This window comes from Mauremys reevesii, linkage group 1 (assembly GCF_016161935.1).
Source record: "Mauremys reevesii isolate NIE-2019 linkage group 1, ASM1616193v1, whole genome shotgun sequence".
NCBI classification, from domain to species: Eukaryota; Metazoa; Chordata; order Testudines; family Geoemydidae; genus Mauremys; species Mauremys reevesii.
The window spans coordinates 103535215-103558401 of record NC_052623.1 but is presented as its reverse complement, the minus strand read 5'-3'; the positions used below and the strand labels follow the sequence as shown (position 1 = coordinate 103558401).

The window sequence follows — 23187 nt, the reverse complement described above, 5'->3', positions numbered from 1 at the left end:
GCTCCACAAATCGGTGCTTGTTAAGTTCAAAGCAGTCCTGAAAGCTACATCAGTTTTAAGTCTTTTTACTCCAAGCAGTCACATCTGTTAATGAGATTTTTCCAAATAACAATTGTTTTTAAGTCAGAGATAAATCTACAAAATAAAATCAAGGTTTACTGTTTTATTACACCTTGCTGCTTTCCATGACCCTGCACTCTCCAAATTTTAGCTTAAAGGGATAAAAATGCATGAAAAGGGTCATTTAAGAATGTTAGTGGTTTCCACACATTGAGTTTGAAGGTTCTTTGTTCCTGCCTGTGACAGTTATGCGAGAATACTTCCCCTTAATAGCCTCTCTGTCAGGAAGTGTTAAACCTGCCAAATGCAGACAATTAGAGCCTCTTGAACAAAATGCAGGAAGAGTGATGACTGATGAAGAGCCACGATTATAGTCAAGAAGGAAACTTTTACATTTCTTTTCTCTTGCAAATTCAGTCATATATTTGCAAAATAGAATTGGGAGAGGGGGAAGCAAATAGGATAAATTTTTTCACTTAGTTACCTGCAAACAAGTGGCTAATGTATATTGCAAATTCAGAGAAAAACAAGCAGCAAATCACTGGAAGACAACTTTTCAGAGGCATGACTGTTTTATACGTACAGTCAACAATTTTAAAGAATAAATAGCGCAATATGAGAAGCATAGCATTAATTGCCTCAAATCATTTTATCCTGAAAAACAATGAGGGGAACAGATTTAAGAAGCCTGCCCAGCAAGGATATCACTTATTTATACTATTTTAACATCAATTTAGTTGGCGCTAATGTATTAAAATTAAAACAACTTCACAACAGCAATTCAATGTATATCCGAATTTTTTAGCTTTCACAGTCTGCTTTAGAAACAGAAGATATTGTTTGTTTGTTTTCAAATTGTTAAAAGAGGGAGGAGAGAGGGAAACTGTTGGGAAAAAATGCATAATCAACTAGCATAATCCAGTCTCTAGCAACTGCCTTTTGATCTCTTTCCCTGAAACAGTAAATTTTAATACGGTACATTTTATTTGAAAATTACATAAATATGGCAAGTGTCCAAGTTCTAATAAAAATTTAAGGCAGTTATTTTTAGATTATTGGTGCTGAGTAGTTCTGACAGACACACTGCATAGCTGCCATGGAAAAAAATTCAGTATCACAAATAATGTACTACCCAATGCATAAGAGCATGTGTGGAAAATATACAAAGAAAACATGAGTATTAAAAGAGTATTTTAAAATATTTTAATGTACTTCATCTTTTGCAAAGGTTTCATTGGTGTATTGAAGTTTCCTGTAAATACCCTTAAGCTACACTAGTTTTTGTTTAAAACACATTAATTATTAAAAAAACTATACAATTCTGGCACATTATTTTATTATGTTAATACATTTTTACTAGTTTGGACAATTAATAAAAGAGTGATATAAAAGTCACGTTACCGATTATGTTTTACAAATGGCTGAGTTTACCATGGTTAAGTTAAAGGGGCATTAAAAAGTCATTTTTGTTAAATTAAATAGAAATTTCTTACCTGTTCATTTGGATTAAATTCTTCTTTGCAACGTACCAGCAGATGGAAACAGGAAAAAAGTAGTGGATTGACTTGCTGAACTAGTTGAGAGACTTTGGGAGCTCTACAATTTTCATTACCTAGTAATAACTACTTAATATTTTTCAGGGATGGGGATGTTTGGTGGTGTAGAGGAACATGGAAAATCCAAACTAATAGGTAAGTGGTTACTAATATCCAATATTTATTTTGCGAGAGGTTTAGGGGGCATTTTAACATCAGCGTCCAGCTCAAAAACATACTGAAATGGCTACGTAGGAAAAAACCAAAAACATACAGAAAAATCTTCACCCCACTGAAATCTCTGTCAAAACTCCCATTGACTTCAGAGGGGAGAGGATTTCATCTACAGATATTAACCTACTGGACCCACACTCAGCCTTGCGGCACTTGCTGTACAAGTAAACTGGACACCGTCCAGCAACTTTTCTCTGCTATCTTCCCCACTCCCACCTTTCACTACAGCCTCTTTCCGCCTCCCCACTACCCAGTTTCTCCCTCACGTTTCTTTAACCTGTAAAATCTTGCCTTCTGTCACTTTTCCCACTGTGAGAAACCCACATACACTTCTTTATCACCACTCAGTTTGGTCATTGCTCACCTTGATTATTATTGTAACTTCTTTCTCTTTGGCCTCTCTGCTTCTTACCTCTCCCATTTAATGCCATGTCTTCACTATAGAGACTATACCAGCAAAGCTATAGCACCACAAGATTCTTCTGGCAGCATAACTGCATTTACACTGGGGGTTAGGTCAGCATAGCTATGTCACTGAGGCCTTGGCTACACTGGCACTTTACAGCACTGCAACCTTCTCGCTCAGGGGTGTGAAAAAACACCCCCCTGAGCGCAGCAAGTTACAGCGCTGTAAAGCGCCAGTGTAAACACTGCCCCAGCGCTGGGAGCGAGGCTCCCAGTGCTGTAAGCTAATCCCCACAGGGAGGTGGAGTACCTGCAGCGCTGGGAGAGCTCTCTCCCAGCGCTGGCGCCGCAACCACACTTGCACTTCAAAGCGCTGCCACGGAAGCGCTCCCGCGGCAGCGTTGTACAGCTGTAAGTGTTGCCATACCCTCAGTGATGTGGGTTTTTCATGCTCCTGGGAGATGTAGCTATGCTGACCTAAATTTTAAGATGTAGACCAGGCCCCAGTCTAACCAAAATATCTGCTGAAGTCCTCATGTTCTCAAACCGATGCCCCCTACTGACTCCCTTTATCTTACTGTATCAGATTTAGGCTGCTCATCCTCATATTCTTGCATAATCCTGCTCTCACCCACAGCTGCACTCTTATTTCCTCTTACTTCCCAACTCACTTTCACTGCTCCTCCCAATACTCTATCTTCAATGATCCCTTCATCTCCCTCTTCCACTCTTGACTTCAGACCTTCATTTATGCTGATCACTCCCCTAGGAACAGGTTCCCATCTCTTGAATGCCAGGCACCTTCTTCTTCCATTTTTCAAAACTCTTCTTAAAGAAGAACCCTTGAAATAATCCTTTCTACTGTACAATACTTTGTTCTCCTGGCCAAAAAATTTTCAAATGCAGGTGCGGATCCCTTTGGAAATCTTAGACATAGCCTGCAGATACCCTTGGGTCCATGGACCATGGGTATAAAACTGTTGTCTTAAATGATAAGCTATTTGAGGAAGGGGACGTGTTCCACTCTAGATTTGTGAAGCACCCTGTACATTTCGCAGCACTGTTTAAATGACATTTAATAAACAGACAGATAGCTCTTCACTCCGAGCAATGTAGTCTTCCTTAATGCAGTCTTGAACTGAACAAGACAGTGAAGCACTCGATCTTTCTTATGCCTTTTTGTGCACCAAAAAACAACCACCCTGATCGGTCTTTCTAACTTGTAAAGTAGTCTTTACAGTATTATGCAAAGCTCTCTTCAGGTAGAGAGTGTGAAGGCATTTTTCTTTCCAAATGGAAAGAGGAAGTCAACTGGGTAAGTAAAAAGGAGAACAGAGTTAGGCACAAAGGAGAGTTAGGCATCCAACTCTCAAGGACTTTCAGTAGAATTAGAGAACATAAAAGCCCTTTGTGTCTTTAAAAATCACACTCCTCAAGACTACCTTGTCCTGATGAAAAGTCAGGTAGGGATTCAAACACAGAAGAGCCTGAAGGCTCTCCTGCTCACTGGCCAAGTGGATGGGCTACTAGAAAGGCAAAAATGCAAAGTTAAAAACAAGTCTGAGACCAAACACCATGCTTTTAGCTCCTCATCCCCTCCCTTGAATGCAGCTCCTGTGATAGTATCCACTGAGCTCCTCACTGCATTGCCCTTCACTTCCTGGCTGAATTGGCAAATGGAATGCAGAGCTGTTCTGCACTCTCCTGATTGATCAAAAAAACTCTGTCTACCAGGGACTAAAAGCCCTGTAACACTTTGTGATCCAGGTGGATACCACAATAAACAAGTTCACATCTGTTGTGATTCCTTCCAATCAGGGATTCAAGGCAATCGTAGGCAGATATTCTCATCCTACTTCGGTTGATGGGGTTCTTCCCTTGGGTCTAAGTATATAATGCCACAGGCTTTCCCAGTCAAGTCAACCTCTCTTCTGTTCAAGGCTTTATTTCATGTGGGAGCAGAGTTGACTAGTGTGCATCGCTATAGGTTGTTTCTGATATCCAGGAATCTCACAAGAATCTAAAAGAAACAATTTCCCTTTCTCCCCAGAAGGTAGGAAATCCAACCTGATTAGTAAGTTTTGTTTATGAGGATTTGGGGGGGGAGGGTGGCAGGAGTTTTGATGGACACTGCTCTTCATTCAAGTAGGTGCTGATCTCATCCAATTGAGGGCTGGGAGATGACGTTGTTTATTTTTGGCATAAAGGTCACGTATAGCTGCCTGTCATCCACATACTAATACAAACATATCACTAGTGATCCTCTTTACATTAATTTTTGGGGTTCTGGGAGTTTCTGAGCTAGTTTCCCAAAACACACTGCACCTACAGGCCTCTGGAATAAGTACATAGTCAGTTATTTTCAATTATTAATGGGGAAAATAACTGACTATATGTACTTATGCCAGAGGCCTGTAGGTGCAATGTTGCTTGGAAAACAAGCTATTAGTTGTCGTTAGTGTTTGCTAACCACTCATCAAGCCCACAAAATCAGGGTATTTTACAATAGCACAAAACAACCAGTACCTGAAAACATTAAGGCTGTGTCTACACTACCCAGCTTTTAGCGACACAGCTGTGCCACTACAGCCGGGCTGCTAAAATGCGCACAGTGCAGCTGCTGTCTGTCGGCTCTCCACCCCCAATGAGTGGCGTTAGCGTTGTTGGCAGGAGCACGCTTCACACTGAGCGCTCTTCACACTGGTGCTTGTCGTTGACAAAACTTTCGCCTTTCGGGGGTGGGGGGTTCCCAACACCTCTGAACAACACAAGTTTTGTTTTTCACTTGCCAGTGTAGACATAGCCCAATAATATTAAAAATCATAAAATTGTTTTAAGTGTTCCATAAACATTTGATGGTTTCATGTGTAAAATAAAAGCTATTTCTGAATATTCAACTCCATGGGTCCTACTCATCGGATTTTTTTCCAGCTGCAGTCCTCACTTGCCCTTAGGATTGTTAGAATGAGGGACAAGGTATCAGAAAGAGCAGAGTTCACCTGGGGGTATGTCCACACTACCCGCTGGATCAGTGGGTAGCGCTCTATCGGGGTTCGATTTACCGCGTCTTGCCTAGACGTGATAAATCGATCCCAGAACGCGCTCCCGTCAACTCTGGAACTCTACCAGGGCGAGAGGCAGAAGTGGAGTCGACGGGGGAACCGTGGCCATCGATCCTGCGCCGTGAGGACGGGAGGTAAATCGAAATAAGATATGTCGACTTCAGCTACACTATTCCCGTAGCTGAAGTTGCATATCTTACATCGACCCCCCCACCCCTAGCATAGACCAGGCCTAGGTAACAGCTAGACTGTTGCTAAGTCTTTCAAACCTTGTATGAAGCAGTTGCTGAAAGACAGGACATGGAAGCCTGCAATGGATCCGAGATGACCTGTTATTGCTGCAACACCTCTGCATTCCCATCAATATTAGCACTGCACCAGCAGAGAGCACACCAGCATAGGGAGTGGCTTTATAAAGGTTTGATCCAAGGCAGTGTACTCTCCTGGATGGTAATGGCATTGTAAAATGCCCGTGAACACTTATTTGTGAACACAGTGAGTCCTTCAGACATTGCAGGCCCCAGGCATTTCCACAGCACTAGCAATGCTATTTTGCCTAGCGTATGCAGATCCACAGTGACTAGCATCCAGCGTCCAGTCATAATCTAGGTCATTCTCAGGCCAATCCAAAGAGGCATCCACATAGGAAAAAATGGTTTTGTAAAGCTGTCTCTCTATGGGGAAAGCATAATGGAAGCAAAGCTACCTGTGTAAAAGCCAGGCTGGCTTCTCTTGCTGCAGGAAAAGCTAGATTTAGGCTGTGTCTACGTTGCCACTTTCAGCGCTAAAACTTTAGTCGTTCAAGGGTGTGAAAAACCACCCCATTAAGTGACAAAAGTTTTAGCACTGAAAAGTGCCAGTATAGACAGCACTTTAAAAGCTACCACCACTCGTTCGGGGTGGGTTGTTTTGGGTTTTTTTTTTAAATCGCCAGGAGAGCTCTCCCCCAGCAATAAAGTGTGTCTACACTGCCCATGTCACAGCACTGCCACAGCCGTGCTGTAACGTGGGCAGTGTAGATATACCCTTAGTGAAAACGCAGAACTAGGAGATGAAGGATTACCTCTGCTCCCAGGTCCGTAGGATATGTTTTTTCAATTTCTCCCCCATCATGTCCTCTCTACCTCCCTCTCTCCCATTAATCTCTCTGTCACTCATTCCTTCCAGCAAAAAACATCAAAAGGGTTTAATCCTGGGTAGCTGACATGATGCTGAACACTGTGCATCTTGGTCAATGAAGATCACTAAGTGTTTGTCTACGGGAGAAAAGCCCAGAATAGCTAGTATGGTATAGCTATCAGTGAGCATTCAGTACCATCTCCTTGTGTCTACCAGTCTCATAATATATGGTAGTCTACAACTGACTCAGTACTGGGGAGAACTACAAAATAGACATGGTGTATCAAATGCCATTGCCACTGCAAAACCTGTGCTGCCCACAAATACTTAACATATTAACTTTGGCAACACTTTACCTAGGTCATGCCAATAAAGTTAATACAACTGGGGGGAAAATGAAGGAAGAGAAACACACATCAAGGTATATATGCATGCATACACACACGCACACATACACAATCACCAACCTACACCTAGTGTATTAAACTCATATTCCCGTCTTAACTATCTCAAATGTAATTTAAAAAGTGAGATGTTTTGAGGAACCACACCTCATATGCCATCCATGGCATACTGCTTAAAATTTGACAATTCATTCTATTCTTCCAACAGCTCTTCCTCTTCAGAAGCATTTTTCCCAATGAAAATATCAGGACCATGACATTTTTTCAGTTGGATCTTCTATTGAAGTTGGAATATTGAATTTATAATTGCATCCTATATCACACCTTTGAAAAGAGTGGTACTTTTATTTAAACAATGTGAGAGCCTATATAGGAGAGACAGCGGTTAAACAGTTTCTCACCTTGACCACTCCATCAAAGCCAGGGATTGTGTTGACCTTTGCATTCTTGGCTAATAATTTGCTTTCAATCTTGTCTCCCATAGCTTGAATAGCATGTGTGTCAGGTCCAATAAAGGTGACACCTTCTGATGCCTGTGGAGACAATGAAGGTTTAAATTTAAAAAAAAAATCCTTAGGCAGGAGTTCATTATGGGTTTACACAAGAAAAATCTAAATTTATTAATGAAACTTTATTTGGAGAATAATATATTTATGGAGAAACATAACTAAAAGAGAAGACGCATTTGAGCTGGTACATTAAAAATGTATATGGACTTGTTAAACGTGCATACACACAGATCCAAACCCCCTATAATCCATGTCTGTATAAATCAAAGCCAGGCCAAAGAAAACAGCAGAAAGTCAAAGTATTCCAGTCTGAAAATTAGAAATATCCCTTGAGTGAGAGGAGTCCAGTTAACCAATGATTGAAATAGCCACAAGTGACTTATAAAGATTGCTTACTAAAGTATAATACAGTTCAGGATTTCATTATGCATTCTTTAAACCAAAGCCTTATCCAACATCAAAATGAAAGTATAAAGTCTCTTAGTCAACATTTTAAAAGACTTTGAAGATTGAACTTAAAAAATATTGAAAATACTGCAATATGGAAAATATAATATTTGCATGCATCCTTCAGACAAGCAAAATATTATAAATGTGGTTTTCCACATTCAGCTGGAAATAGGGTGGCATAAAAATTATTTTAATACCAGTAGAATGAATTATGATTTTTCCTCATTAATCCCCTATGATGCTAGCCAACAAAAGTGGGTTTTCTTAAGTGAAAAATGTACCTTTCATAACAGTTCTTAGAATCTTCTATTAAGGGATAATATTATGCAGGTCCACCGGCAATTCCACTGCAATCACCTTTGGTGAAAGTTACTATTTTCCTTTTCTGTGTGCGCACACACACATAGTGTAAGGAGCTTGTGTGTCCTTTGTACTCAAAAATTAGAGCCAGAACTATTACATTATTAAGATATTCAAAATTTTATATGGGGATCAAAGTAGGATTAAGATTAACCATCAAAAGAGTAGTCATGCCAGACTGTTTGGCTTTTCCCATTGGCTTGATTTAAAAGAGAAGAACCTCTTTCTTACTGATCAATGAGTTAAGAAGCAAAAGTTACCCACCACAACTGAAAGTGTTGAGGAAGGACAGCTTACTGAATACCAGTATTTTCACAACTGCCATTTAACACTGATACTATTTTGAAGTTCAGAATTTGTGCTTTAAAGTTTGTGGAATGACCCAAGTCAGCCACCATCAACACTGCCATAGTAATGAATAATCATTATAAGGAATAATCAAATGCTTATTAAATATTTTTAAAGCAAATGTTTGTACTTATACCAGTTTGTAAAGGCTGTTGGACATCTGTATACCTGGATACTCTGTGAGGTGTATTGAACCAAATGTGTCCTATAATAAATGTTTAAGGTACAAACACATACACGTGCATATTACTATAATTCTGACCAACGCCCAACTCACTGACCACCAAGTAAGTATAAAGGCCTTCTCATTGTCACAACCCTATACATAGTTATGGTTCTGTATGGCCAATTGTCGGTCTGCGGCCATCTTGTTCTGCTAAAAGGACAAGGCAGCCTCCATCTTGGACCAGGTTCTTGTTCCACAGGAGAGGGCAGAGACCTAATTCTGCCCAGCAACACCGTGGTGTCGTGTGCAACCCTGAGGTGCGGTGTGCAACATTCTAGTGCTGTGTGCATTTTCCCGCTCTTTTTGGCCTGGTCATCTAGGGGTCAGGCTAGTGCCTTGTGCAGAGACGCCAGTGTGCCGTGTGCAAATCCTGTTGGCGTGGGGGGCAACAGTTCGGAGCCTGAAGGGTGTAGGAGCCAGGGACCAATCAGATGCTGACACGAGTGAGTGAGACCCTTCGAATAAAACTAGGTTTCCCCCCAAAACTTTTGCGGAGTGTCCGCGTGTCAGCTGAAGGGCCTGATCAACCTTTCAGCCAGGGTCTCCTCCCGTTATAGCTAGCTCGTGTCGTGTCGTTTCGGATTTATCGTTTTGGATCTATTTCTATCAACTCGTCATGCTTCTGGTGTCTGCTCTGCTGGTCAGCTGCGCCTGGAGTGCGGTATTTGCTTTCTAATTTCTGACAGTTTGTTTACCTAGCTTCCCCTCTTTTTCCCCCTCCCGAACTCGGTACCAAGTGTGTATACAGTATATGAGAGTTGAATTGTTGTATTCTATAGTATTGAGCTCATAATTGCACAGTTGTTTAGTTTGTATAGTTGTTCTGAGTTTTAGTAGATAGTTAACTATAGACTGTTTTAAGTTGTGTGAGTTACTGCTCTGTCTTTGTCTGGAGTGTTTGGTGCTAGGTGCTGTCTCCACCTGAGGATTAGCTGACCAAGGGGTTTCTGTCCCCGCGGTCTGTGTGAGTGGAACCTGCACAATCGCAGCCGCACCACACTCTGGGTAAATCCCTTAGTGTGAAAGCAAGGGCGGTTGAGGCAGTGGCCTGTGGGTCTCTTTTCTGTGTTGCACCGGGCACCGCTCTGACGAACCCGATTTCCTCCTTGTGTAATTGGTGTGTCTGCCTACTCAGTGTGAAGCAGTGAGCAGTATAGAGTTGTATTGTTAATGATTTTTGGGTGTGTCTGTATTGTTTAATAACATCCCAGCTAAGAATTGCCCCCCTCCTCGGCCAACGTTGTAACTATCCCCCCAATAAACGCAGCCACTTGGCTTTAAACTTGATTCTGGTCCAGCCTGGTTTTTCCTCTCCCAATACCAAAGCTGATCGAACTGCAATCGGTTTCGGACACTCACGTCACCCATAGGTTATCAAAGTATAACTCTACACCCCATGCCTCAGCCATGGTGCCAGGCCTAACCTTCCCAGGTCCACTATAAGGGACTAAAAACAATTGGAAAATAAAATCTGTCCATCAGTCGTACAAGGGAATGTGCAGACTAAGGAACAGAGGGGGCGTGAATATGTGGATGGAAAAGTAAGGTGGACACATAACAGTGTTTAGCCCACTGGGCCATCTTCAGTCCAAGCATTATGCTTTTCTGGAACAATGGGTAAATATCCTCCCCATAAAAAAAGACAAAAAAATGGGGGAATTTAGTAGGAAGAGAGCCTGAGACATAAGCCCTGGTATCAGAGGCCTGGTATGAGGCAGGACCTGCTCACAGAATCTGGCAAGAACAGGGCTGATATTGCAGAAATACACATTCCTAATAAGTGCTAGTCACAGAGTACTCATGCAAACACATCCCGATATCAAGTGGTATCAGAATATCCCAATATCAAGGATGGTACAAAAACAATCCCCAAGGATAACAGGAACACACTGACCCCTCCTAAAAAATAATGTCAGGATGACAGTACGTAATAAAGATGTTTTGATAGAACCAACATGTACAAGGTGATAGGTAATAACTAGCGACGTCAGGGGGCAGTAACTAACTATGTTAGAGGGGCAATATTAACTTATTTGTATCGGGGTATAAAGATGCATCTCAGAGGGAGTATTTTTGTCTGGCCTAGGGAGAAACGGAAAGTCCCGCCATTCACTGAGCTGGTACATTGTTATGGGCATACATGTATTAGTGGTCTGGTAGAGGCTGAGGGATAATAGTACTGTGCTTCGTCGACAATAAACCTGGCCTGGTGCCTTCATCCGTTAACGGATTTTGTGGTCATTGAGCGATTCGCTCGAGGTCTGCCATGCCAGCTGTCTGCGTCGGGCTGGGGCTACACACAGAGGGCACACACACACATACAGCCAAACATCTAACAACATCTAACTACAAAGTTAAAATTAATTTTACGTGTGCGTATGTTGGTTTGTCACCTATTTATCTTATCCTTTTAAGACACTGTAATCATTAACGACTCCGCTTAAAGCGCTTTAACGACTCCCCTTAAAGCGCTTTAACATCGCTACCCCTTTTCCAACCCCCATCAGCAGCCCTGCTGAGTCCCTACTGGCAAGGACGACGATGGGGGTGGGAAGAGGCAGCCATGTTAAAGCGGCCAGGGCCCCAGGCCCTTTAAATCGCTGCTGGAGCCCCTGGTGGCGCGGGCCAGGTTGCATGGATGAGCTGGCTGGGGGACACTGACCCCTCAGCCCCGCCCCTTGCACCTGAGGCCTCACCCCTTCCGGGGGCCGGTGCCAGCACCGATAAGTGTTGAATGTTACTTTCATCCCTAGGAAGGTGAGGGGGGGATGAGGAAGAACAGGAAAAAAGCTAAAAAGAGAAGGAGCAGAAAAAGTGATGCAGAAAGGAACTTCACCTAGAAGCGCAGAGGAAAGCATTACGGACTCAGCAGGGCCGGCTTTAGGAACTGCGGGGCCCCAATTCGAAGACCCAGCAGCGGTCCAGGTCTTCGGCGGCACTTCAGCAGCGGGTCCTTCACACGCTCTGGGTCTTCTGCGGCACTGAAGGACCCGCCGACGAAGACCTGGAGCGAGTGAAGGACCTGCCGCCGAAATGCCGCCAAAGACCTTGAACGCCGCCGGGTGAATAAAAATTTTAAAAAGTTAGACACACTCTTCTTTAGGGCGCAGGGCCCTCTTAGGCGCAGGGCCCGATTCAGAGGAATCGGCCTAAAGCCGTCCCTGGGACTCAGTTCTACAAGGAGCTGAGCATTGTGATCCCAATTCAGCAAAGTATTTAAGCACGTAAGTAGTCACACTGACGAAGTTAAGCTCATGCGTAAATGTTTACTGGATCTGAACCAGCATTCAGCAGCTCTCAAGATCAAGGTCTGAATACTTCTCCAAAAGAGGAGCAATGAAGATGTCATGAACTGGATCCTATGGCCAAGCCACTTCTCACTGTGCTGCACAGAGTCCACTATTAAAACAAATAACATTTCTGTGCTGTCCTTTTGTTCTATAATGCAAGCAGGGCTACCAAAGAAGAATAGATTCTAGATGAGTCCACTTTAGAACTCCCAGAATAAATCTACATTCTACACTTGCAGAAGATAGGACAGACTCACAACATTCCTACATGTTGAGTCCAAGAAAGAAAGTACCTGCATGGTTTAAAAAAAACAAACAACATGGGTTTAAAAAAAATTCTTAAATTATCTTCAAATTTAGTTTAAAACTTGTGCTTTCTAAAAATAAGAGGGAAACAATCTCCCTTTCGACACATGCACCAACTCACTGTCCTATGCATCTGACAACTCAAAATCTTTGTCCTCCCATAAAACTATTCTAAAAATGTCAACAGGAGACAGAAAAGCACCACCAGTTCTTCATCCCCCTATGAAGCTAGTTTAGCTACACTGGGTCACTTCCCCATCTAGTTCTTTCCCACCACCATGTGACCATGATAGGATACCCATTTAAAATCCTGAAACCGCTGAGATATATTGGATAGTATTTAATCTACTTGGAATTCATCCAAGTAGGAGGCTTAAATTTATGTTTTTGCTTTATTAAAACATGGACAAACAAGATTTATTTGTATATTCCTCTGTGGTACACCACTAGCACATTGAGAACTGCTATGAATTTAAACCCCACTCTTCATTCCAAGTAATAGTTATACATAGTAATGGCAATATAAACATGATCAGACAGCCAACTAGCCAGAAATAAATTCTGTTGCAAATTAATCATTTTATTGGAGACAGTGAATTTTTGTCCTATAATACCAATAAAATAACATACGTAATCAATCTAGCCTGCTGGATATTTAATACATTTCTGTCCATATGACAAGCACAAGCCTCCTATGGACAGGATACAAAAATAGGACTACCTCAAGTTGCACCAAACATTTTACACTCTTGCCCTGTCTGTAATGGGCTGTGAAGAGAGTAGGGGCATAGTGTTCACACTATATTTAAGTACATTTCCACAAGAACTAACCAAAAAAAAAAAAGGGGGGGGCGAAGAGGAAGGGCAGTCTAACTGTTCCAGAATTCTGTTTAGATAGAATCATGCTTAAATAAAATTTAAACAATTTCCAAGCACTGTTTCTGGCCCAGTATGGACTGGACCCAAGATTGCATTATAGGACTCTAGTTCCACTACCTCTGCATTATAGGACTCTAGTTCCACTACCTCTGGTTGTCTCAGAGGAAAGGTATGTAACCTCTTGGGTAGGGGTCAAGGAGCAGCCATAATACATCTAGTCAGCATCACCTAAGGCACAAATAACTAAATGAAAAAGTAATATTAGAAACTAACATTTATTTTAAAGTTTCCTAAAATATGAAATTCTATACCCATAACATGGTAATTAGAATGGCACAATAAAGAATATTAATCTTATAAGGGCATATATATTCCAAAATCATACTATCGTACAGTATGAACTAATTTTCACATTTATTAACCATCATACAGGAATTTCATAGTATATACAATAAATTGTATTTTCTTTATTTAGAAGAAATTTCCAATTTGTAGAAATGCAATAATAAGAATACTAAAATATCATTAACACGAGAGTGCAACAGTAAAATTGAAAAAACGTTTTCTGAACTCTCAAAAAGCTAACCATCTTCGTGAAAAAGTATTCAAATATTTGCTTTGGATTTTACTATGAAGCCCAAATCTAATTTAATAAAACATCAAATCAAAGCTTAAGAATAATCTAAGTAATCATCTTTTTATTATTATAACTGTACACTTCTCAAGAACCCAAATGCAGAACCAGACCATATAAGAAGTCAGAAAGCACTTTCTAACAAAGAAAATCTACTATAAAATCCAAGTGTACAGTAACTTACGTGACATACAAATATTAATGATCAATTGTGCTTCCATTTATAGGATACTTTAAAAAAAAAGTGAGGTTCCCAAAAAGGATATAAAGTTAACTTTAACATTATGCACCATAACAACTAAGTATTTAACTTTTCATAAATAATGAACACCCAGAAAATTTAGGTAGAACTAGATGAAAACATGTAAGAATTTTCCCTAGATGTTTTCCATATTGTTTTCTTCAGTTCATGGCACTGAAACCTGCCTTAGTTTTTTACATGATAAAAGAAATCTGTGGAACTAATCCTAGAAACCTCTTTCTGTTTTCTTGCATAACACCTCCAGGCGACAGTAAAGACAAAATGCTTCATTTGCATCCTTAAACATTAGAAACTGCGAATGAGCCTTTTCAGCTGCAAATGTTATTGCATCTACATTTCCAGAAGAGAAAAAAGGTTAAACAGCCTACTCAGGTTTATGTTAACTCATCTCTTTTTAGCACCATGATCAGCACAAAGAGCAGAGAATGCAGAGGCTTAACGGCCCAACCTCTTTCTTCATTACGTTCAATTAGATTCTGGAAATGGATATAGCTGCTGATTACATGAAGATAAAGAGAAGAAATCAGGTATGCACAAAGGAAATGGCAAACACTAACAAGTGTAATCTCAATCTTCCAGCCTTGTAGGGACCATTTTCATTTTTAATGCAAGATAAAGTTCTATCAGTTCTCTTCACTGGAAGACCATCTGTGGTAGAGGATTTTGCCAGAGGCAAAAGGAGCATCTATCTCACCATTAGTACAAGTTGTTGGGTTTTTGTTTTTTTCTTAAATGTTCATAAAGGTGCAAGTGTTGTACAAAACGTTCTGAAAGTGTCAGCAAGATAGACACTCACCTGATGTATGACATATGGAACACCATTCCCACCAATTAGACAGTGAATATGAATCCCTTTTAGTTACACAAATTATTAAGCAACTTACCTTTTCTCCACGATATAAACAGCCACATAAGATTTGTTCTTCAGAAGGCATTAGTTAATTTCCCCTGTCCACCAAAAAAAGTCTTGTTTGTTTGGTTGGTTTTTTAGGATTCATCTAATATACCAATCATTTCTCTTGTCCAAAAGAAGCACTACTTCAAAGATTGTACTATCTACAGTAGAGAAAGTTAACAGTACTTTATTTTCCAAGCTGTTTGGCTTTCAGTCTGGAAGCAATAACGGCACTTGGCACAGAATACTCAAGTAGATGTTTAATACAAAATATACATTACACTAAATGAAAAACAGGCACTGATGGTGGAGAGGAGGGGGTGTTCCTTTGGCTAAACTAGTATCTCATGTTACTAAGGAACTGGGCTCACTTCTTACGAGTATTTTACATTTCATATATTACCAAGCTAAAAGTTAATATACATATACAATATGTGCATATGACATATCTAAATACCCTACAACCATACCTTTGTCCATTCAATGCCACAGGTGGACATGAAGCCTTTCAAATAAACACAAGAATGAAACTTCCTTCTCTGAAATGTTTGCAATAGTTCTCAATTCTGCAAAAGATTATGCTTGTGCTTAACTTACATGGCTATAACAAAATAATGCAAACAATTGGAGCTCAACAAATAATGAAAATCGATAAGATTTTATAATTATTTGCATTAACTGTGTGTATTATTGTAGTGGCTAGCAGCCCCAGTCATGAACCAAGACCACACTGTGCTAGGTGCTGTACAAACAGAAATAAAAGACAGTCTCTGCCCCCCAAAAAATCTTACAATCACAGCCTCGTAGTCACTGGATTTTTTTTTTAATTGCAATAATCCCATAAGACTAAATCAGAACTTGGAGGAAATTCCTCTAAGTCAAATAATAAATTAATAATGTTTAATGTTTTACCAATACTTTTTTCCCCAGAGATCTCACAGGGGTTACAAAGCTGAATAAGCATCAATATACCCATATTGCAAATAGAGAGAGTCAAAGAGAGTACAAATGGCTTGCCTAATGCAAGTCTGTTGCAGAACTGGGTGCTGGAAGCAGTGGTATTGGTGATTCAGTAAGTGGCACTGTCTCAACAAAACAGTAATGAGCTAGTGTCACAGCAGGGTGCTTGGAACATCATGATACTGGGAGGTCCCAGTTTTCAAATGGCATAAAACTGAGGTGGTCATTAAATATCCAGTGGCACTATTCATAAGAACAAGGCTGTAAGCCCATTGTCCTGACTAAACTCCAACTTGGGTAATTAATTACATTCTGCCTACCTAAAGTCCCCTGTTTTTTCAATTGGACATACTATTCTTCTTCATTTCCTGCCCTTAAATGAAGGGTACATTGTTGCTATGCTCTGTCAAACTTAAGCTGCATATGATCATCGATCTAGAGGCACTCCATTGGTAGGAGAAGTTATCCTAAAATATATCAGTTTAAGGTTGTGAAGTGTTTTAAGATCACATGTAATACAGACATCTAAATAAACCTCATATTACAGTATATACACAACACTACATACAGTATATATTACACTGTCATACAATACAGAAGTACTGATAGAGGGAATTTGAGTTAATATAGCTTTAGATCCTAGAAAACTAATAGTGTAGTCAAATAAACCAACTCAATTAAAGTTGTGGGTTGTTTTTGTTTTTTTAATTTGTTTACTACAAAAAAAGCAACCTTTAAACTTGTGCACACAGAACTTGGACAAAACTTGTCATCTGGTAACGGAAGATAAACTCTCTCTTACAGCTAGTACCAACAAGCTCACTGAGAAGTAGCAAACACGTAGTCTTCCATGCCATTACCTTGGTTATTTAATGGTGATACAACGCTCCCTCCAATTGCTCTGTTCTGTGTTCAACTGTTCTAAATTATGTCAGGTAAGTTATTACAGGGTTTTTTCTCCTCCTGAATACTAATGTGTTTTTTTTTAAACACCCACACATTTATATCCAAACCCTAGTTGAGAGAAGCATTATTGTTGCTGATTTCAACATCTCTGGATATGAAGGCCTGTGTAGGTGATGCTTATTTTCCACCAAATCCTATTCACCTTAGTCATGCAACTTACTTACTGTTGGCTGAGTAAAGCAAGCAAGAATTTGGCCCTTTATCTTATATTTAAAAACAACAAAAAACCTGGATTGTAAAATCCATTACATAAATTTGTATTTTTCACCAATATTACTATCTACATTTCAACTCTAAATTGCAGTTTGGGGCCAGTACTAAACTCTGCCTCTTCTAATCAGTGCATCAGCTAATTTATAAGGAAGTTGTTTATTTCAAACCTATTGAACAAAATATATGACGGAGTGGAAGTTCCTGACAGAACAAGTCTGAATAATATATGTATTGGTGCATGGTGCTGTAAAGTTTACTGACACCTGCTATGAAAAGATCTGTAAAAATCAAATGTGGTTCTATTCCCTTGATGGTTCTAAATTGGGAAAGGAAAATTTCACAGAAATTAAATTGTCCAGGGACTGAAACGTGTAAAGCAATGTGGCAACCAGTATGAATATAGGAAATATCCAGCATTCAGGCCAATACGTAGAAACAGTAATAAACCCAACCCTTATGCTAAAATGTGCAGAGAACACAGGAAAGTGCATGTATTAAGTGCAGTAATGGATTCATCAATAAAGAGGAAGAGCTGTTCTTAAGCATAATAATGGAGGAGGCTGAAAACTCAAAAGATTGGCTAATTAAAATATGCGCAAATGGCACTTAAGTGACATACAAGGTAAGACACTGGGGCACAAATAAATATAGTAAATTGAAACAGAGAGATGTAAGGAGCATATAAAAGTTGAAGAGTCAAAACTATCTGAAAGAGTATAATGGAGGGAAAATTCCAGTGTTGGGAGAATGCACACTGACATTTAAATAAAAGGGGGAAATGATACAACAAGAGTTTGTTGTGGTACACAGAAGTAAGCAACCAATCTTGGGCCTACACATGCGTAAGGTGCTTTGTCTCATTAAGAGGATGTATGCCATAGAGACAGACAATGAAAGAGAGTCAGAAAGTATTAATAACATCATATACAGATGTATTCACAGGAAAAAGACGGTTACTCACCGTTGTAACTGTTGTTCTTCGAGATGTGTTGCTCCTATCCATTCCAGTTAGGTGTGCGCGCCGCGCGTGCACGGCTCTTCGGAACATTTTTACCCTAGCAACTCCGGCGGGCCGGCTGGGCACCCCCTGGAGTGGCGCCGCTATAGCGCCGGATATATACCCCAGCCGGCCCGTCCGCTCCTCAGTTCCTTCTTGCCGGCTACTCCGACAGTGGGGAAGGAGGGTGGGTCTGGAATGGATAGGAGCAACACATCTCGAAGAACAACAGTTACAACGGTGAGTAACCGTCTTTTCTTCTTCGAGTGATTGCTCCTATGCATTCCAGTTAGGTGATTCCCAAGCCTTACCTAGGCGGTGGGGTGGGAGTGAGACGTGGCAGAGTGTAAGAGCCGAAGGCTGCATCGTCTCTGGATTGTTGCACCAACGCGTAGTGGGAAGCGAAGGTGTGGACAGAAGACCAGGTGGCCGCTCTACAGATGTCTTGGATGGGAACATGGGTCAGAAAGGCGGCCGACGAGGCTTGCGCCCTCGTGGAGTGAGCGGTGAGGCGGCTAGCTGGCACGCGAGCAAGCTCGTAGCATGTCCGGATACATGCAGTCACCCAGGAGGAAATCCGCTGAGAAGAGACCAGCTCGCCCTTTATGCGATCAGCAACCGCTACGAACAGCTGGGGCGAACGCCGGAAGGGCTTTGTCACCTCTATGTAAAAAGCGAGGACCCTGCGGACGTCCAGGGTGTGAAGCTGTTGCTCACGAGGTGAGGCGTGCGGCTTCGGGAAGAAGACCGGAAGGAAAATGTCCTGGTTGAGGTGGAAGGCCGACACCACCTTAGGGAGGAAGGCCGGGTGTGGTCGAAGCTGCACCTTGTCTCCGTGGAAGACGGTATACGGTGGACCAACCGTTAGGGCACGGAGCTCGGAAACTCGTCTTGCTGACGTTATAGCGACGAGGAAGGCCGTTTTCCACGAGAGATCGAGCCCCTGGCCACGTGCTCCCTGCTCTAAGGGACTGCCAGATGGTAGTGGCGTTCTTTTGAATGGTGCGGATAAAGGGGAGGGCCACCAGCAGCGGGGCCTCAGCTCCGAGCACCCTGGTCACCGGGTCGTCATCCTCAGCGACCTCTGCCACGGGGAGATCAATAGCCTTCGCCACCCGGCGAAGAAGGTCCTGGTGGGCCCACAAGTCAATTGGAGGGGGATCTGCCGTAGAAGCCCCCGCCACCGCCTCGTCCGGCGACGAAGACGAGGACAGACCCTGGACCACGGCCTCTGGAGGTGGGTCTTCCAGGGGGTGGGAAACCGCCTTGGCCACAGCATGCTCCGCCGTAACAGGTGGCGGTGGGGCCTCACCCAGTGGTGATGGGGGAGGCCTGCTAACCGTGGCTTCCGGCATCCTGCGTTCGGAGCCCACGGGGAAGGGGAGCCCTTGCACCTGGTGGTAGGCCCAGGGGGCCCAAAAGCCCCACTGCTGTGGTCCGTGGTCCTGGCCTTGGGGGTCGGCCCGGAGATCTCCACCGCTGCCCGCCTGAGAGGCGACCGAGGGCTGGCGAGAGGGTCATGGGGGGGCAGAGGCGCTCAGAGATTGCACCGTCGATGCCACCAGTCTGTCCCTGGACGGTGCCGGTCGTCGCGGTGCCGGGAGTGAGAGCGGGACCATCGACTGTGTCGGTGCCGGGAGCTCGACCGCGATCTCGACCGACGGCGGCGGGAGCGGCTTCGGGAGTCGCGGTGCCGGGAACGGTACCGGGAGCCGGACCTCCTGCGGTATCGGCGGTCAGGTGACCGGGATCGGGAGCGTCTCCGGGAGTGCGACCGGTACCGCGATGCTGAGCGGTACCGGGACTGTGACCGGCGCCGAGACGGGAAGCGGTACCGCGATGGTGATCGGTGCCGGGACCGGGATCGGCGTGACGGCGACCGTCTCCGTGATCGGGATCGGGACCGAGACCGAGACCTGGAGCGCCGTCTATCCCGTCTGTCAGGGGACGAGGGCCGCATCATAGCCGGCTTGCCCGCTGACTGAACAGCCCGCACCGGCGGTGCCGGGGGCCGGAGGCTCGGTGCCTCTGTGAGCTCGATGAGCTCTCTCGCCGTCGAGAAGGTCTCGGGCGTTGATGGGAGAGGTAGCTCGACTGCAGTTGGCACCAGGGAGCAGGGAGGTACCAGACTCAACGGCTCTTGGGGTGCCGGAGTCGACGGAACCGTGCCCGGCTTGTGCACCACCACAGTCGGTGCCGGAAGTCGCTGGGTGAGCGGTCCCGGTGCAGGAGGCTTAGAGGCCGTCTGCGCCGCCTTCCGTTTCCATGCCGGAGAGAGGGAACGGTGCCTGGACACCGGTGCCGGTTGCGGAGGTCGTACAGTCTCGGCACCGGACCGACTCGGGACCGCTGGTGCGCTGTGCGCCGAGGAAGGCTTCGGCGCCGCTCAGGTCGGCACGGCAGGGCTAAGTGCCGACTCCATAAGGAGCTGCTTTAATCGAGAGTCCCGCTCCTTTCTCGTCCGTGGCTTAAACGCCGTACAAATCGGGCACTTGTCTGGCCGATGGGACTCCCCGAGGCAGCGCAGGCAGGAGTCGTGCGGATCCCCAATCAGCATGTGCCACTGGCAAGCCGAACAGGGCTTAAACCCCGGTGCCTTGGGCATGAGCCCGCACCGGTTGTGGAAAAGAGGGGCGAACCCCCCTAATTCCCCTTACTACACTAACTATACTAAACTATTTAACTAACTTAACTAACTTAACCAACTATATATACTTATCAAACGGAGAAACACTAGGGTTGTGGAGGTGAACGGAGCACTCCACTGTTCCAACTGGCCGTCACGGGCGGTAAGAAGGAACTGAGGAGCGGACGGGCCGGCTGGGGTATATATCCGGCGCTATAGCGGCGCCACTCCAGGGGGCGCCCAGCCGGCCCGCTGGAGTTGCTAGGGTAAAAATGTTCCGAAGAGCCGTGCACACACGGCGTGCACACCTAACTGGAATGCATAGGAGCAATCACTCGAAGAAGAACAAGTAACATACAAGACAGTTGTGAGAAGATGCATAATCTGCAATAGACTCTATGAAAAGTTCCACAAGCCTTAAGAAAGATGCTGGAAAAACAGCTGCAAAATATGACAGCAAATGGTATCATTCACCAAATGGAAAAACAAAACAGATTGGGTTTACTTCTGAGTAATTGTAGAGAAAAAGGAGTGGGACGACAGCTATGTATGAACCCTAAGAAGCTGAACAAAAACATAAAAAGAGAACAATTCCACTTGCCCACAAGAAGTGAACTATTGTCCGAGTTGGCATGAGTCAAATTTTTCAGCAAATTGGATGCAGAATTTTGGTAGATCTCCTTGGACGTGGAGGTCTTCAAGATCTGCGGTTTCAACACACCGTTTGGGAGATACCACTTCCTAAGACTGCCTTTTGGAATATGTTTGGCTCCAAAAGTATTTTGCTGTAAAATAAGCCAGCTGCTAGAGGATCAGTATACATTGATGACCTAATTTGGAGCAGCACTGCCACTGAACATCAGGAACAACTGAGGAGAGTACTGCAAATTGCAAGAGCTAATAACCTTAAACTGAGTAAGACCAAATGTTAATTTCAAACACGAAACATAACATACTTGGAAGAGATTCCTCAAAGGGGATTTTGCCGGTTAAATCAATGATTTGAGCAACAGTGAACATGCTGAAACCAGAAGATAAAAAGGAAATATAAAGGTTGCTAGGCCTGTTGAATTATGTCAGCAAATTCATATCTAACTATGCAGCTCACACAACGCACCTAAGACTCACCTCCACAAGGGCACTGAATGGGCATATATGCCAGAGCATGAAAGAGTTTAAAAATTTTACAAACATTCAGACATCAACTCCAGAGCTGTAATTTTCTGGCCCACTGAAAGCCACAGATGCTTCAACGGGGCTGGGAGCAATGCTATTAGTCTCATGGAACAGACTGGTTGCCAACCTTGTGTGCTTCTAGAGCTATGACAGCCACAGAGAAGACGTACGCACAAACTGAAAACTGAGAAGCGATGAGATCTGGCATGTGGAGGTACAACTTTTCATGATTTTCTCTGGTGATAGCTTCAAAGAAGAAACTGATCACAAACAACTGATTGCAATACAGCAGAACCTCAGAGTTATAAATTCCTTGGGAACGAAGGTTGTTCGTAACTCTGAAATGTTCGTCACTCTGAACAAAACTTTATGGTTGTTCTTTCAAAAGTTTACAACTGGACATTGACTTAATACAACTTTGAAACGTTACTATGCAGAAATAAATGCTGCTTTCCCTTTTTTTTTAAGTAGTTTACATTTAACACAGTACCATACTGTATTTGCCCCCCATTTTGGGGGTGGGGGGGGGTCTGCTGCTGCCTGATAGTGTACTTCCTGTTCCAAATGAGGTGTGTGATTGACTGGTCAGTTCAAAACTCTGGTGTTCAAGGGGGAGAGATAGCTCAGTGGTTTGAGCATTGGCCTGCTAAAACCAGGGTTGTGAACTCCATCCTTGAGGGGGCCATTTAGGGATCTGGGGCAAAAATCAGTCTGGGGATTGGTCCTGCTTTGAGCAGGGGGTTGGACTAGATGACCTCCTGAGGTCCCTTCCAACCCTGATATTCTATGAACTCTGAGGTTCTACTGTACACAAAGATGGACCTAGAGAAACACCACCAAAGCAACTATTTTTTAAAATAGAGAAGCATATGACATGACCCTGGAGTTCCAACCTGGATGCCATTTAGCAAGAGTATATGCTCCATCTGACAATACACAGTCTGATGATCTGGAACAAGCAATGAACATATATGTGAACATGGTAAGTGACATGGGCTGTATCTACAGGCACATGGAATGAACTGGTGACAAACAGCTAAGGTTGAAACATTGCAGTGATACAAGCAATACGTAAAGGAAGGAGGGGGAAAACACTTTCTACCTGCCTATTCCTACTGTAAAAAGGAGCCTTCAGTTATCTCAGGTGTGCTTTTGAAAAGAACACAGATCGTGGTTACATAGTGATGAGAAGGAAAATACTGAAATAAATACATGATGAGCATCTCTGAATGACCAAATCAAAAAGGAGAGCTAGAGAAGGTGTGTTCTGG

General features: G+C 43.2%; 1 protein-coding gene across 7 annotated transcripts in view; it reads right to left on the bottom strand.

Annotated features, from left to right (window-relative positions):
• The window catches only part of PCCA (propionyl-CoA carboxylase subunit alpha), a 414132-nt gene that overhangs the window by 274122 nt on the left and 116823 nt on the right, over positions 1–23187 (bottom strand). For all 7 annotated transcript variants that reach the window (XM_039502573.1, XM_039502579.1, XM_039502605.1 and 4 more), the window contains one exon: positions 7221–7352. In XM_039502573.1, coding sequence (XP_039358507.1) covers positions 7221–7352 — 132 coding nt within the window. The remainder of the gene's footprint in view (positions 1–7220; positions 7353–23187) is intronic.